The 17,454-nt window shown below is 41.1% G+C and overlaps 1 protein-coding gene across 1 annotated transcript; it reads left to right on the forward strand.

Annotated features, from left to right (window-relative positions):
• Positions 1-3,039: 3,039 nt before the first annotated feature.
• LOC115381671 (ubiquitin-conjugating enzyme E2 R1-like) lies at positions 3,040-16,771 on the forward strand. The gene is made up of 6 exons (XM_030083193.1): positions 3,040-3,277; positions 12,936-13,022; positions 13,124-13,221; positions 14,693-14,827; positions 14,934-15,226; positions 15,327-16,771. Exons 1-5 carry the CDS (start codon positions 3,095-3,097, stop codon positions 15,181-15,183), a joined length of 753 nt encoding a protein of 250 aa, XP_029939053.1. The 5' UTR covers positions 3,040-3,094; the 3' UTR covers positions 15,184-15,226; positions 15,327-16,771.
• Positions 16,772-17,454: the final 683 nt, after the last annotated feature.

The raw sequence follows: 17,454 nt of genomic DNA on the forward strand, positions 1-17,454 counted from the left end.
TCTTCTATAATCATACACTGGTCTCATTCTTATCATCCTGTGCACAATATTAGAATAAAGTTTGTATATTGCATGATTAGGAATGTACACTCTTCATTTCCTTTTTTGTTTGATGGACATGTTTTCACAAACTAAAACTTGTCATTCCATGTTCCTTTTTTTTTCCCCCTCAAATGAAGTTTACTTGGCCATTCTTTGATTTTGTCAGTGTTGTGTTTTTATCTCTTTTACGTTCAGATAATTACAATAAGTGAGATCACTGAATGTTTTAAATTATTAAACACAGGAAGGAAGGGGGTTCTGTTAGGTGTCAGGACAATGTGGGCGTGGGGCTCAGAATGAGTGAAATAGTACAGGTCACCTGAAACAGTGTACTGAGAGGCAACCCACTCTGTCTTAAATACCTGTTGGTTTCAGTTGTAGTGAGTTATTTTACCATGTTTGGCTTGTGATGTTGAAATATACTCTCATATGACAGCTTTTTAAAGGTCCTGTCTTTTTATTTCTCCATATTCAACTATCAAGATGTACAATGTCATGTTTTAAAGGGGACAACATAAACTATCTACATTCCCTCTACAGAAAGTCCACCTAAATGAGAAAAAAATTAAATAAAATAAAGGTTGTAAGAATACGTAAGCTGTGGTCTTTCACTTTGTGTGTCACATTTAATTGATGAACACTGATGCAGGGCTGAACCTGTGCTCAGGCAGACTGTTATTTTGGTGATGCAGTGTGCTGTGTGAACTTCAACGCCCAGAAAGCTTTGTTCTGCAGCAGGATTGATCAACTCTCCTCCTTACTGACACAGAAATGAAAAAAGTTCAGTCAACCAGCCTGCAGATTTTGAGTTTCATATATGTAACTATATTGTTTGTACCCAAAGGTCATTGAATAGCCTTTGTTTGTTTGACAACAACACAGCAGCCAGTGAACGTCAAAGCTGCATTATAATACAAAACAAGCATTGTTCAAACCTCTAATGGTTCTCCACAAATATTTTCTTCTGAAGAAACAAAGGTTTTTCTTACGAGCTTAGTGAGTCTGATTGTTTCTGATCTAAAAGTAAAACAATTCCTCCAAATTCTATGATGATCATGCAGTGATTAAAAATAAACGAATTCAAGCAAATGCTGAGTAGTATTTATTTAAAAAAACAAAGCCAACAAGGCCATGGTGAGATGCTTTTTTCTGAGGGAATATGCACTTCTCACACAAAAAGTACTGAAACACTGAACTCTTGGACATGTGCTTTCAACATTTTAAGGAAGTTCACATAATGTTCACCTGTTAAGATTATAGTCCATTTTAGGTTCATTGTGAAATTTCACTTTTTGTGAGTATTTAACAAAGCATGGTGGAGATGGAACTATCAGGCAGGAGGAGAAGAGACAATAAATTAAAAAAAAATATTCAGCATTAGGGTTAGCACTTCAGAGAAGTTTTCCATGACTTTTAGATATGTGAGGACAGGGAAAATGTGTTCGGTTGCAAAAGTCAGATTTTAGCAAAACAGACAAATATAAAAAGAAATTAAATGAAAAAAATCACTACAAATATGGTCCTGGTAATTAGATGAACAAGAAAGTAATCTCATGTGTTTAAGGTTTTGGTATTCAGATTTTTTTAATCAATTAGCTCAATAAGCCTGCAATTTTAAAGATATCTTGATATGTCACAAAATTGAAGTCTTCTGAAAATTTCCTTCAGACACTGAAAAAAATGCAAAAAATTTTGTGAAATGCTGCATGTTGTATTGAGATATGTACATTATTTGGGAAATGAGTTTTTTTTTCCTTCCAAAAAAAAAAGCAAACGTGATCTTGGTAACAGTGAGTTTATGAAGAAAACTATAAAATTAATTTAAAAAATTGAATGTAAATAAAGCAGACTTTATTCAAGGATTCTTGACTGTCATACCAGTACACCATGCATGCACTGGAGTCCGACACTTTTACAGTTCCACCGGCTCCATCCAGTTCTTTGATATAAGTATGTATGAAATATGTAAAGAATGAACTAGAATAAGATAAGCAATAAAATGGAATAGAAAGGTAAAACGTAATAGGTACAATAAAAAAAAACCTTTTTCAGTAATGAACAAATAAATAGGTGTGTGATGTCAGTTTAGTTACAGGCAGGTTATTGGTTATTGGTTGCTGCAGAGCTGTTGGGCATCACCACTGCCCCTCAGCCTGGTGGTCCTGCTCTTGATGCTCCGCAGCCTCCTGCCTGAGGGGAGGGGGGCAAACAGTGAGTGTGGGTACAGTTCTACAAGACGCAGAGTGCCCACTTCCTGCATCTACTGGTGTAAATGTCTGTGGTGGAGGGTAGACTGCTCCCCATCCGCCTGGCAGCCTTCAGCACCCTCTGCAGAGCGTTCCTCTCCCCAGCAGAGCAGCTGTTAGACCACACCCTGATCCAGGAGCGGGGGACCGTCTCCACCGCACACCTGGAGGAACTGCTCATCACTGAGCTCCCAAGTCCAGCAGGCCAGGTGCACAACCAGACACCTGGACCCAGAGACCACCTCCCAAGTTATATATGGTGAAATAATAAGATCATTATTAAAAAAAAACAAACAAAAAAAAAAACTTTTTACATTTCAATAATAATTTCAGAAATTACAGAATGTTCTCCATTAAAAAAAATCAAAACATTAGATAATTTGTGGATAATTCAGAAAAAAAAGATTTTTCGATTTGAGGTAATGTGGGTTTTTGAGGAAATTGGCATTTTTGATTTTAAATAAAATGGAAAACAAATACATTGATTTATTGACACTTGTATGAGGGAATTGCAAATAAACTTTAAACTTTCTCAAGATGAAAAGTAACATTTGATATTTGTGGCTATGAATACCAGCTGTTTAATGACAAAGTTGTCGTTTCACATGCGAATCTTGTTTTGAAAAATTCATTTATTGTGAAGCTGTGACCGGAAGTGCTGCTCACGCCCACCTCCGGATGGGCACTCCGCTGCTCTTCAAAGCGTCAACAGCGGACAGACGATTCTGTGCGGACGCCTCCGTCCCGGCGCTGGTTTTGCCCCCTTGTGCTGTGTCTCGTCTGTTTGCCCCCAGCCGAGGTGGATCATGGCTCAGCGCGTGTTTTATCCCGCCAGTTCGAGGGTGACTCTCAAGCAAGAGCTGAAGAACCTCCAGGACGAGCCCGTGGAAGGCTTCAGGATAACTTTGGTGGACGAGTCAGACATGTACAGCTGGGAGGTGGCGATATTCGGACCCCCAGACACGCACTACCAGGGGGGCTACTTTAAGGTGAGCGGCTAATGTGAGCTAATGGTGGCGCGGTTGTTCCCACTTTAGTCCTGCAAACAGCTTCGAGTTGACCTGAAGCGCTCAGGTGGTCTGAGCGCGAGCCGCAACTGCGGCTCATTACCATCAGCAACTCGTCTGATTGTCCGCTAACCTGACATTGACGCTCAGTGCTACTTTTCTACAACTTTAAATCAACTCCAGTCAGGCTCAGATTATTCACTTTAGTCCTCTCAGTCTCCTGGACACCGGAACTTTTTCCCCAATCGCTTTGTCTGTGCATAAATTGCAGATTTCTGCAGAGCATGACCACGCTTAATAATTTTATTGGTAACCCCCCCCCCCCCCCCCCCCCCCCCATAGCTAATTAAATCAATCAGTGCAAATTAACCGCTTGTCTTCTTTTTCCTTCTCATTTTCCTCAAAGGCAGCCAATCATCACTTCTGACACCTGCGCCTATGATGAGCTCTGAAGTGAACTTTGATTCTCTGGTTTGTTATAATAATAATAAATATTGATGTTGTAGAATCAACCACTTTGCATGAATTGTTTTAGTGGAAGGTTATTTTTTTAAAGATGAGATGTAATGCTGTTGGTTCTCCTTTATGTAAGTTACTTAAAGGTGCATTAAGGAGTTTGCACGTTTTATGCGAAACAACGGCCCCTGCAGGCCTTGGGCGTAACTGCAGCTTAGTGAAACACTCGTGTCTGTGGCTTGCGTCCATGTACGTGCACGGAACAGGGGAAGTCCTTTATGAGGACATAATTCATTCTGGCCCTCTCGCATACATATATTCTACTTACACATACATATATTGTCACGCTTGTACACACACATATTCTCCTTTCACATACATATATTCTCCTTGCACATATTGTCACACTTACACACATATTCTCCTTGCACACACATGTATTGTCACGCTTACACACATATTCTCCTTGCACATACATATATTGTCAAGCTTCCACACACACATATTCTTCTGTCACAAGAATACATTCTCCTAAATAAGTAGGCATATATGCATATGTACAAAGAAAATATAATAATGCATTGGTTTTATATAGCGCTTTTCTGGACACTCAAAGATGCTTTACATTGCATTATTCATTCTCTCCGTACTGGGTGGTGGTAAGCTACTACTGTAGCCACAGCTGCCCTGGGGCAGACTGACGGAAGCGATGCTGCCAATCTACGCCATTGGCCCCTTCGACCACAACCAACCATTCACTCTCACAACTTTCATACTTAGGCAAGGTGGGTGAAGTGTCTTGCCCAAGGACACAACAACAGTTTTATGCCTGCGGGAGCGGGGATCGAACCGCCAACATTCCGGTTATAAGACACTGTCGCCCCATATATATGTAAGAGAAGAATGTGTGTGTGTGCGAGTGAGTATAGTGGAAAAGGAAGTGCACTGTGATTGGCTGAGAAATTCAAGCAGGCAGGTCTTGTTCAGATCAGTGAACTTTTTTTTTTTTTTAGTTAGCATAACAGTCACAGAACTTACTGAAACAAATTAAACTGAACATTTCACTTAATCAATACAAGCACAAACTAATTATTTCAATAATAACTGGAATATATATTCCTCGATCAGAAAATTACGGACAATAAAAAAATACTAATATAACACACAACAAGTATCTACGGAAGCCCAAGAGGCTCAAAACGCAAATCACAAATTCATCTAGAATTATCAGATTCTTATCACTGTTCGTAAGGAGAATATATGTGTGTGTAAGAGTGACAATATATGTGTGTCCAAGGAGAATATATGTTTGTGTAAGCATGAGAATATATGTATGTGCAAGAAGAATATGTGTGTAAGCATGAGAATATATGTATGTGAAAGGAGAATATATGTGTATGTGCAAGGAGAATGTATGTGTGTGAGAGGGCCAGAATGAATTATGTCTTGTACGGCGCCTCATAGTCCTTCCTCGCTCTTTAAGTAGCACTGGAGTAAAATCTAAGTTTCTTTTGCCTGGTGGGGTCTGTGCTGGAGCTGTGGCAGTGCTAGAAGTCGGTCTTTTCTTACTTTCTGGAAGATCCATCCTCAATACTGCTCAGTTAAGCATCTGGCGGAGTAATGGCGGACAAAACGAAACCTAAGAAATCAGGCCAGCGGGAGCGCGCATTACGTCACATCATCTCAAATTCTCCCCAAAAAAATTCTGGTGCAGGACCGGCACTTTCAAGCGACAATTTAGCAATGACAACAAAGTTGATTCTAATCTTTGGAAATATGACTGTGGAATGCACACCGGAATTGACTGAAAAACATACAAAAATCTTGCAGCACGATCATCTTAATTGCATTAACACGCCCAACCATAGAGATGGGCAGAGTGTCCCAAAATTCAATGTTTTTCTGTAGCTGGCTCATCTTCTTATCTCAATTTAACTTTAGCAGCTGTGACAGTTTTCAAATTACTGTGATACCGAGGCACTCAGATGTTTCTTTAACAACTCTAAATGGTGTTTTGCTCAAGTACTCCAAGTCTACGTTGTCTGAAAGGGGCATGAGTTCACTTTTAGTCCAGTTTATCTTATAGCCAGAGAACTGACCAAACTTGTTAATCAATTTTAGTAACGGGTCAAGGGAACGTCTTGGTTCTTTCATAAATAGGACTACGTCATCTGCGTAAGCTGAAAATTTATGCGAGTGATTTTCATGTATTATAGGCAATATTTGTGGATCCATACGTATATGGTTTGCAAGGGGCTCGAGCATCAAAGCAAAAATAAACTGAGAAATTGGGTCTCCCTGACGTGTCCCACGATATAACGAAAAGGTGCCGAGAGATTATTGTTAGTTACCGAAGCTGTAGGTTCCTTATACAATATTCTAATCCAGTTAAGAATCACCAAAGCCAAACTTAGTCAATACAGAAAACATATATGGCCGCTCAACTTGGTCAAAGGCTTTCTCTGCATCTAAAGCAATGACTACTGAATCATCTGAGTACCTTTTCTGACTATAGATTAAATTAAAATGTCTACGCAAATTGAAAAAAATAAGACGTTTGGGAATAAAACCAGTCTGGTCTGAATGGATTTGCTATATGATCTTTAAGGCGGTTTGATAATACTTTAGTCAAAATTTTGGTCTCAACCGATAGAAGAGTGATAGGCCGATATGATGATACAGATAAGGGGTCCCGATCCTTTTTTAGAATCAATGAAATGATGCCATGATAGAAAGAACTTGGTAATGAGCCAGACAGTTTAACATGCTGAAACATACGGAAAATGAGAGGAGCTAATAACGTCGAATATGCTTTATAAAATTCAGCCCCTAAACCATCTGGTCCAGGGGCTTTATTATTAGGAAGCTGACCAATAGCTTCCTTTATCTCATTCAATGTGATATCAGCATCCAAATCTTTTACTGCAAAATTATCTAACTTGGGAAGTTTGCATTTCTCCAGAAAGTCTTTCATTATTAGCAGTTCTGTTGAGCACTTCGAACTATATAAATCAAAGTAAAAATCTTCAAAGCACTTATTAATGCCTATTGGATCCCTAATATTGTTTCCATTCTTCTCTTTAACCGACAGGATTGTTTGTGAGCCCTGTGTTTTTCTTAGTATTCAGGCAAGCAACTTGTGGGGCTTTTCTCCAAATTCAAAAAAATTATGTTTACACTGAGCAATCTGCAGACAAACTTTCCTGTGAAGTAAGGTGTTATATTCACACCTCAACTTTGTAATTTTGCCAAATAAATCTATTGATGGGGTTGCTTGGTTGGCATGTTCTAAATGTTGCAATTTTGACTCTAGGTCACAAAGTGCTGCATCTTCAGATTTTCGCGTTGCTGCATTAAACGAAATAACATGACCACGAATTTCCACTTTCAAACCTTCCCACAAGATTGTATCATTTACATCCCCCATATCATTGTCTTTTATATAAGTTGAGATATGATCCTCAAATTTTTAATAAATAATAAAATAATAATCTTTTAATAAAGTCAGATCACAACGCCAACTTCTTCTTCCTGCATTAGCCAGGGCCATGTCAAGGTCAATAGATACTGGGCTATGGTCAGAAACCAAAATAGGATGGTAAGTTCCATCTTTTAAAGACAGGGGTAAGATTTGAGTCTAAGAGCACATAGTCGATGCGAGAGTATGTACCATGAACAGGAGAAAAGAAAGAATAGGCTCTGCCTGCGGGATACAGCAGTCGCCACGCATCGACAAGGTTCATATTTCTTAGCGCCCCTTTTACAATTTGACTAGACTTTGACTGCTGAGAGCTGAGAGCTGTTGAGCTTTTGTCCAGTTGAGTGTCCAATATTAGATTCATGTCCCCTACAATTATAAAATTGGAACAGTTTGGTATCATTTTGAGAATCTTTAGAAAAAAACTCTGGGGAATCAAAATTTGGGCCATATATATTTACAAATGTTACTGGAATAGAATTTAATTGACCAGTTGGAAGCAAAAACCTGCCCTCTGGGTCTGCTGTAACCATACTTTGACAGAAGGGAATGTTTTTTCTGAATAAAATTGACACCCCTCTAGCTTTGGAACCGAAATTAGCATTATATGCTTGACCCAACCAGTTAGCACGTAGCACTCACTGAAAACAACGCTTGGCATGAGTCGCCTGTAAACAAATTACATCAGGCTGCAGCTTTTTTAAATATGCAAGAACTTTTGCCCTTTTGACAGGATTTCCAACACCTTTCACATTCCAAGTAACAATTCTCATAATAGAATTGATTGCTTTAGACATCAAGACTGAAAAAACTTAATTGACTGCCCCACCAAACATTCTGCACACACCCACAAAGGAAAAAAATGCATAAGAAAGCACAACAGAATAACCACAAAAAAAAAAGAAGAAAAAAATACACATGCACCCACGTACGGACACACCCCCACAAAAACAGGACAAAACAAGAAGAAGAAGAAAAAAAAAAAGAGCAGCCTCCCCAACTGAAGCCCAGCTCTGACCCTTCCGAACGAAAGAGAGCAATGTAATAGCCACTGGCCCTTAAACCCCATCACTCTACTCCACACCAGCAAATTCAAAGATAAGGAAATAATAATAATAATAATGATAATAGTAATAATAGTACTACTACTACTACTACTACTACTACTACTACTACTACTACTACTACTACTACTACTAATAATAATAATAATAGTTAAAAAAATACAAAATATAACTCACCCACAAATCAGCAGCAGTATCATATGTACACTTACAATTTGAGTAGAAGCTGCCACCAAGTATTAATGAATCTCCCAACAATTCAACATATACAGCCTAGTATTCATTAGGGTCCACTTGAAAATTGTCCATAATATCAAAAAGTAAGTTGCACCCACTTCGGCCGCACTATTCAGTTGTGATTTTGTCCATTCAACTTCTCATCGAGGAGCCTCATCACCATCTCAGGCTTTTCGAAGACATGCTTTTCCTCATCCAGAGTCACCACAAATCGAGCAGGGTAGTAGAAACCATAGCGCAGACTGGCCTCTCTGCATCGCTTCCGGACGTTGTCGAACCCCTTACGCTGTGCAATCACGTCTGGAGTCAGATCAGGAAAAATGAACACGCTTGCTCCATTGTAGTGAAGTTGTCCCTTTTTCACTGCAAGCCTCAGGATACCCTCCCGCATTTGGTAATAGTGTAGGCGAACGACAGATGGCCTCGATTTGCCCCCATCAGCTGGTTTGGGGCCCAAAGCGTGGTGCGCCCTGTCCACAACGAGCTTACCAGTGAAGTGTTCCTCCCCCATAAGATTGGGAATAAGCTCTTTCCCCTGTTCTGCCCCTTCTTTAATGCCGATAATTGTGATGTTCTGGCGAAGCTGGAATGAGCTTCAAGTTGGCCCAGTTTCGTGTGATTCTGGCGCTGTCCCTGTTGTAGTGAGGGGCAGAGAGACTCCAACTCTGCTATATGGATGTCGTGTTCGTTGACGGCCTCCTCGATGTCATGTATCTTCCCGGACATTGTGGTTAGTGTGGTCTGCACGGCGGAAATCTTCGTTGAGATTTCACCAGATTTGTTGTCCACAGCCACAGCCGATCGCCTGCATGATATCAGCAGACGACGGGTTCACACCTGTATCCAGGTTAGCCGCAGTTAGCTTGTTAGCTAGTCTAGCTTCTTCAGTAGCACTCGGGGCTAACTCGAGGTCTTCTGCGGCAGCTTGCTCGGGTCTTCTAGAGCTACCTGTAGCTTTCGACTTCTTGGGCGGCATCTACACGATGATCTTGACAATAAAAGTCCGAATGGGCAGCGAAAAAATCTTCAGTGTCTCCTTGAAAAAGGGTGCAATTCTTAAGGCTGGTGCGGAGCTCCCGTGCACACGTCTACTCCATAGCGAGCCAAAACCACGCCCCCTGGCTGGGAGAGTAATATGTCAATATTTTATACCTTTTTACTGCTAATAAAGACTGATTAAACATATATGTTCTTGAAAGAAATGCTAGAAATCTACTTATATCATTAAGAAGTTTGACATGTGCGTTGGTCTAGTACTGTGCCGTGACGTTAAGCTAGCGTTAAGCACCGTACTATGCACCTTCACATCGGATGACATATTGGAGGCACATTTCGAGGGGCGGGCACATTTTGACAGAACACTGTCGCTGTGCCGTGGCCACCGTCGGAGTGACTCCGTCACACACTAGTTTGTCTTGGCTGGTTTTAAAAGCTGCAAAGTAAGTTGTTCTGTAAGCTGCTAAATGGACTGCTACCATTCAGCCATCATTCTCATGTTGCTTATGATTTTTTTTTTTAACTCGCTGGTAGACACTTCCTGAAAGTAGGAGCACTCAGGGGCTCCTGCTGCTGTGGCCCCTCTGATCCTCTGTGCTGCGCCACAGTAAGGCCCACCCCACGCCTTGCTCGTTTCGGATTGAGTTGGGAGCATTTTAGCCTTGATAATATACTATGTTTTTTAGACTTGAATTGCTCCCAGGTGCCTGTAAAGAAGAAAAGCTCCTGCTGTCAAATTGGGTATATGACACTGCCGGTCTAAAGCCAGTTTTTCAGATTAACTCCGCTCATGCAGTTGGGTAGCAAAGAAGAGAGATGCTTCCAAAATGTGTGGAAGCTATCTATTGATAGTGTGTTGGGATGTTATTCACTATGAATGTTCAAATTTCACTGTAGAATGTCACCTGCTGATAATTGACACTTTCCCTGCTGAGTTGGTTCAGATTCCAAAAAGATTTGACTTGAAAGTGGTTTGACCTCACAAATTAACTCACATTTACCCTGTACCCTTTCTAATTGACTTTTGTTTTTGGCTGCATTTGCTGAGCAAAGCATTGTCTTTTCATGTTTAGAGTTATCTCTTTCAAACCTCACAGTGAGTTGTACTTCCTGCTTTTGAGGTAGCTCTTAGCTTTACCTTTAGCTTTTTTCAAGTGGGTGAACATGTGGCCCTGGTCGTGCTTCTGCAGGCAGTGTTTGGTGTGTCTGTGTGGGTGCTGTGCACAGGATTCCTTTGTTGGGCCAGGAAAGCTCCGTCTGGCTGTGAAATCCACTGCATGGCTGTGGCTGATTGTTTTTTCTTGGTTTCCACCTAACCAGTTTGCCATATTCCCTATTTTTACCATGTTACCCAAACAAAAAGCCGTGACCCACCACACATCTGGGCGTCCACGGGAAACTGGACTGTTACTGACGTCAGGTGAAGCTTGGCTAAGTCAGGCATTTGTCTCACTTCGGTGTTGCTTTCAGAGGGTCACACATTCCGGCTGGAGGCACACAGTGAACTGAGACATATTGAAATGTCATTCAAACTAGATTAGATAACTATCCTGGATCCGTAGTGCCTGAGTAAACACCGCAAGTTATCAGAATTAGCCGACCACTTACCTCCAGGTGTTATTTCCAGTCAGTGCTGCTGGGACATTTCTTAGTTTTGTTCTACTTTGACAAAGTTTCTCTCCAGGCTCTGTCCTGTGGGAGGGGCCCGTTGGTCCTGTTTCCAGCTGTCCTCTTGGAACATGGATGAAGCGGAGGGGCTGAGCTGACTTGATTCAGGAGTGTTAAAACAGTGACTCACTTTGTGTGTGGATATTGTGCATGTTGAATTTGTGAGGTTTATAAAGGATGCTTTATTCGGTCGGAGACCTCACAAACCAATGCTTCAAATGCCAAAACTACAGTAGGCCAAGTCTTTGTTTTATTGTGTTCTTGCACTTAATGCACTGTGTCACTGAGTGAAAAGGTGACTTGACTTTTATTTTTTCATGATCTCTTCTTTGGGGAGCCGGAGATTTCACACTGTGAGTGATGTGCATGTGTAGAATCTGTACAGTCAGGGTCAAACAGAGTGATCAACACAAGAGCACGCATATTTGAACCCCCCCTCCAATCACCGCACACACTCTTGCGCACACACTTCAGCAGCAGGGCGGGGTCCTTTACTTATAGGATTTACACAGTGAATTTGGGTGTGGTTTCAGTTGTGAGAGCGTATAACAGAGCACGGGTGTGAGTGAGTGGTGGATTGTCTGCCTTTAGATTTAGTGACAGCTTCAGAGGACAAACACAGCGTATTTATGTCCCCCCCCAACCTAATGCCACTGGTGCTCCACCAAAATCCATGCACTGTGCAGCTGAATGCACTGCAAACATCAATTTCTCCCTTTCCTCCAGCTCGTGTTATGTTACACCATCGTTAGCTCTTCCATGGCCAACTTCAGTCAGGGTTGCAATGAGTTTACAAAGCTGCTATTTCTAGGTTTCTCTCAATCACTGTGATAAATGATCTTCGTATTGACATCAGTGCCTCTAATTCAAGTGTGTGTGTGTGTGTGTGTGTGTGTGTGTGTGTGTGTGTGTGTGTGTGTGTGTGTGTTGGGGGGGGGGGGTTCTACAAAAGAGCTTTCAGGAGTAGGCAGTCGTCTCTTTTCCTCACCAGCTGTGAGTGTATGTATGAATCGTGTTTGTGAGAATTGATTGGTATTTAGGGTGATTTAAAAAGACCTCCCTTCAAGTTCCTTCAAAAACTCCCGAGTGGGCTGAGGTGAATACGTGAATGGAAGCTGCTTTTATTGTGAAGAGCAGCCAAGCCAAATTCTGACTTCTCTCACCGAATAATTCAATTTTCAGTTTATATTCACACTTTTGTGAATTTGGTGCATACGCTTTTGTGTAATTTTACTTTTGATTGAAAATGTGTTCCTTCCTCATAGTTTTCATTTAATTCTTTGCTGGCTTTGTCACGTTTTTCAGGCAGATAAATCAAGTCTACATTGTCAGAGTAACCGCTGTGGAGATCTGTTCACACTGCAAAGGCTTCATCAACCATATTTATGTCCTTTTCCTTTGACAGCTTCAGCTGATGGCTCAAGTGTTTGCATGCTGAGTATGAATTAATGTCGACAAAATACTCCTTAACCACAGTTGAATTATTGTCACACCATTGTCATGTGTGCTTTTTATTCTGAAGACATAATTCAGCTGTGTTAACCCAAATTCTCACTTCAAGACGGATAAAGGGCTTCTTTAGTTGAGATTTCATTCAGAATGTATGATTGATGGAGCCAGTTTCAGGTTGTCTTCTGCGTTTGTAGGGCGGTTGTTAAGATGTGTCTGCTGGACAGGCAGAAGTGTAAATACACTGCCTGCTACAATGCTAAAATGTTTTTTTTTTTCCCCCCCTCTTCAGGCCCAGATAAGGTTTCCCGTCGACTACCCCTATTCTCCACCGTCGGTACGATTCCTCACCAGCATGTGGCACCCCAACATCTATGAGGTAATTCTGACTGCAGTGAAGACTAAGCTCTCAATGTGTGACTGCTGGATGGATGTTGAGTGGATGTGGTTCCGCTATAAGTGTTTCTGTGTGTGTCACAGAGCGGGGAGGTGTGCATCTCTATCTTGCATCCACCAATCAATGATTCACAGAGCGGCGAGCTGCCCTCGGAGAGGTGGAACCCCACACAGAATGTCAGGTAGTCCTCATGCAGCAGTATCACTGTCGAACGGACAAAAGTCAATTCATATTCAGCAGAACGCTTCCTTTTTTTTTTCCAATCACACTTTTTTTTTTTTTTTTCAAAGCCAGACTTCTGTTCTGCTTTCTTTAAATTTCACTGCACTTGCACAAACCTGCAGAGGTCATGCATGACTTTGTGCGAATTGGACATTTTAGAAAAGTAAATAGTTTTGTTAAACCAGCAGATAGTCGCTAAACTATTTCATGCATTTTCTAATACTATAGTCCCGATGCCCTTAAAATAGGTGCTAAGACATTTTCCTGCTGATGTTTTGCCCAAAATCCGTGACAGTCAAAACATTTTTTCTAAACTTGTTCTCGAATTGCCCATCCTCTTGTGACTCCCCCCTTTCTTCATCTTCCCCTTTTCCCTTATCATGTACCCACAGGCATTGTCAGCTGTTTTATAGCTGTGTCCACAGTAATGGACCTTTTGTCGGCTCACAGCTGTTTATTGCAAAAACAGTTCCACACTTTGGCCTCGGTGCTCAGATCATGGCATGAAAACAAGGCAACTGCTTTTTTTTTTTTTTTTTCTTTACTGTGAACCAAATCTCTGCAGTTCAAATGCAAATGCCCGGACAGACTATAATTCTTGCTCATTCATTAAAATATTTACTTGACAGATTGACTTTTCAAGACATCTGTCCTTGGAGGGTTTCATTAACCCTCAAATTGTTGTCTCTTTTGAACTTAAACTAGATTTACTCTGTGCAACAAAGGCAGCCCATATTTTCAAAGAGCAGTTAAAAAAAGTTTGAGTTGTTTATATCAGATTTGTTTCCTACTTTTGGGTAATTATTACTCCAGTAGTTTCATTGAAAGCTGGAAATAAAATGAGATTTGTGTTTTAACTCAGTCCGCCTCATGTTCACAGGTAGGTCACACCAGCAATTATGAGGAGAAAAGAAATAATGCATTGGGTCTACGCCAGAGTTTGTATGGCAAGATTTAGCCACGTTTGCATCACGTTTTTAATGTAAACCAGTAGATTTCAGCATCTGTTGTTTGCCTCCTGGAGAGGTGAATCATCAGCAGGAAAAACATGAGATTACGTGCTTCCAGTGAATTATTATTGGAGTTGGAGCTCCATCTTTACCCATTAAAGCACTTTGTGCTGCAATTTATTGCACAAAAAGTGCAATATGAATATTTAATCAAAGATAACTAACAGTGGATAAATATGCACACTGTTGTGTTCTTTGCTTTGTTTGACCCTGACTTTCTCCATTTGTGTATTTCGTTTTTGTCCATTCACTTTACTTTCTCTCCACTCTGATTTTCCCTTTTTAGAGCTTTCTTCTATCTATCTTTCTTTCTAGCTATCTTCTTTGCAATCCCATTTTCTTATTTTCCTTCTTTCCTTGTCTCATTTTAAAGCTTTCCTTTGTTTTAATCTTGCTCTGCTTTCTCCTTGCCTGTCTAAGGACCATCCTGCTCAGTGTCATCTCGCTGTTGAATGAGCCCAACACGGATTCTCCGGCCAACGTCGACGCCTCACTAATGTATCGCAAGTGGAAGGACAGCAAGGGCGCTGACAATGAATATGCTGAAATTATCAGGTCAGACATTTAAACTCTGGTTCAGCTCTTTTCACACACATGAAGACACGAAGCTCGAGGCTCCTCTCGCCTGAGAGCTTATTTTAACCTTCTCCTCGTCTCTCAGGAAGCAAGTGCAGGCGACCAAACTTGAAGCAGAGCGAGATGGCGTCACAGTTCCCCTCACTTTGGATGAATACTGCCTGCGCAATCGCGCGCCAATCCCAGAAGAAGGCTCCAGTTTCCTATATGACGACTACTATGACGAGGAGGAAGATGAGGATGGCGGTGGGGATGAGATGGTTCTCGAGCACCCCAGTGACAGAACGATCAACCTCTGCAGTGATGACTATGACTCGGGCACTGCGGAGTCCTGACTACGCCATCATTTACCCTGATCGTTGACCGATGATGTTTCTGGTAATCAGTTCTGATTTTTTTTTTTTTTTTAACCTGGATATTTAGGTAATTTTTACCGTAGACCAGGTGATGTCTGGGCTGACTGTTTCTCCACCCTTAGTCATTTTTTGCAGGGTGAAGACTGGTGTCCAGGCCAGACTAACCTTCTTGGCTCACCACCCTGCAGCCTTCGTCACAAACACTAATGACGGGTGACCTGGACGCACCGGGGAATGGATCACCTGCTGCTGTTGACAAATTCCAGTTACTGTAAAAATATACATCAATAAATGCAACAGAAAAAAACAAACTATGCAGACGGTGCTTGAAATTAATACACGGTGTTTCGAATGTGGTAAAATTCAGTTAATGATTGCCTCAGGGGTCTTACTTCTCTACATTTAACTCTTCCTATTCAAACATGCTGGAAACAGTGGACTGCCACCGTATGGAGCCCAGATGTTGAAGTGGCAATGCAGTGGTATTCAAACCTGTGAAGTTCTTTACCTAAGTCCACTTCTCTTACCTCTAGACCACTGAGTCTTGCTACATTTTTAAAAGCCCCTTGTGCAGGTATGGAGCGAGCGTGTCTTCTTTTCAAGTCGAAGCTGCATATCTGTCTAAGATTCCCACAAACCGTAGCACCAGTTTCCAGAGCTGGATAGTTGCATTGTTGAGCCATCTTAACTCACCTGAATAAGTGAAATGTTTAGCTTCAGAAGGAGCTCAGGCAGCACTGTGAGTGATTCAGGAGAATGAATACTGGCCTGATGAATATGTAGACCAAACATGGTTTCCGTTGTGTGGTCTGCTGTACGCTGTCAGGCGCTCCGCAGTCCGACTTGTGCTCTGCTGCAAGGCCAAAGACAAGCCTCTCAGTATCACTGCAGCTTGCTATCGTGTCTGTCCAATCATGGTTTTATGAGATGTGCTGGAAAAAAATGTGGAGTAGAAACATAGAGTAGGAATGGTACTTTGACTGGGTTTCTCTTTCAGCATCAACAAGAGAATGTGGTTCTGCAGCATGGTGTCTGTGGTTGTAGATATGCCGTTAAGGTTATCACTGAAGTTATTAAAAAGAAAAAAACTTTATTCATCTGAAACTGTCTATTGTCACTGGGTTGAGGATTTTATTGGACATCTTTCTGTTATTTCTGGATTGTGGGAGTGCGATCCATTGTTTGACAATGTTATGTAGGACAATTAAATGTTCAAACTAACACAAATTCTGACAAAATAATAGAACCAAGGCCACATGACATCGGCTGGATCACACTGAGCACATCATAAATCGCCAACATGTACTTTCCTATTATCCATTGTATGGCCTGCAAAAGATTCTTCCCAGAATGAGGGGAGTTATTCTTTAACAAAGAACAATCTAAATGGCTGCTTTGAACATTTTTCATGTCCCTCTTCTGACCAAAGTTTTCTGATCATGGATTGACAGCAAAATAACTGGATTAGGCCAAAACCCACCAGTCTCTAGAAAAAACCTCAGGGAAAAATAAGACGCCAAACAAAGGGTTTACTATCTGGGTGAACCTGATTGGACGTCTGACTGTTTACAAGCTCTGCCTTAATATGAACTTGATGGTTGATTTTTTTTTTCTTGTATATATTTTTTTGATACTGAATGTATTTAAAATCTGAAATAAAACAATCTATTAGATGTTGGCTGCTTGCTGTCATTTTGTTTGTGTGTTCTGTCTGAAAACATGGCAGCCTTATTGAATTTTGCATTTCTGATGCTCTCTTACAGGCTCAGAAGTGACATGAGTGAATGAAACTCAGGGTTTGCTCTGAGAGGTACGACACTCCTCTTTACTTTCACATTCATTGTAGTGTTTTTTGTTTTCCAAAGTGCATGATGAGATCTGTACCCAGTAGTCACCCCTGACAGGGTGGTGTTGACTGTAAAGGATTTTCTGATGCTGACTTTTTGTTTGTCAGAAAGTCTGAGTTAAAGAATCAACTTTAAAGAGCACATGTTTCCCCCCTCCCCTCCTCTCTGCTTTCACCTTTTTGAAGTTGAATAACAAGTTTAGAAGAAACTGAAGGTAAGAATTTGCTCCAAATTTTGTGAGATTTGTTGATACAGCTTTGCCGTGTTTCTCTGAAGTGTTGAATACAATTTTATAAACATCTGTAAATAATGCTTCACTGCAGTGGGGCAGTAAAACAAAAGTCGTCATGATGTTATGGCTGACAGGTGGGTTAAGATCAGGATGAAATTTAAGGACTAATTA

Source organism: Salarias fasciatus, chromosome 23, assembly GCF_902148845.1.
Source record: "Salarias fasciatus chromosome 23, fSalaFa1.1, whole genome shotgun sequence".
Lineage (NCBI taxonomy): Eukaryota > Metazoa > Chordata > Actinopteri > Blenniiformes > Blenniidae > Salarias > Salarias fasciatus.

Bases quoted from the DNA above. Each gene is read 5' to 3' on its own strand.
- LOC115381671 (XM_030083193.1), top strand. From the start codon at position 3,095: ATGGCTCAGCGCGTGTTTTATCCCGCCAGTTCGAGGGTGACTCTCAAG. The intron at 3,278-12,935 runs GTGAGCGGCTAA...CCCCCTCTTCAG, and splicing joins ACCAGGGGGGCTACTTTAAG to GCCCAGATAAGGTTTCCCGT. The intron at 13,222-14,692 runs GTAGTCCTCATG...TGCCTGTCTAAG, and splicing joins AACCCCACACAGAATGTCAG to GACCATCCTGCTCAGTGTCA.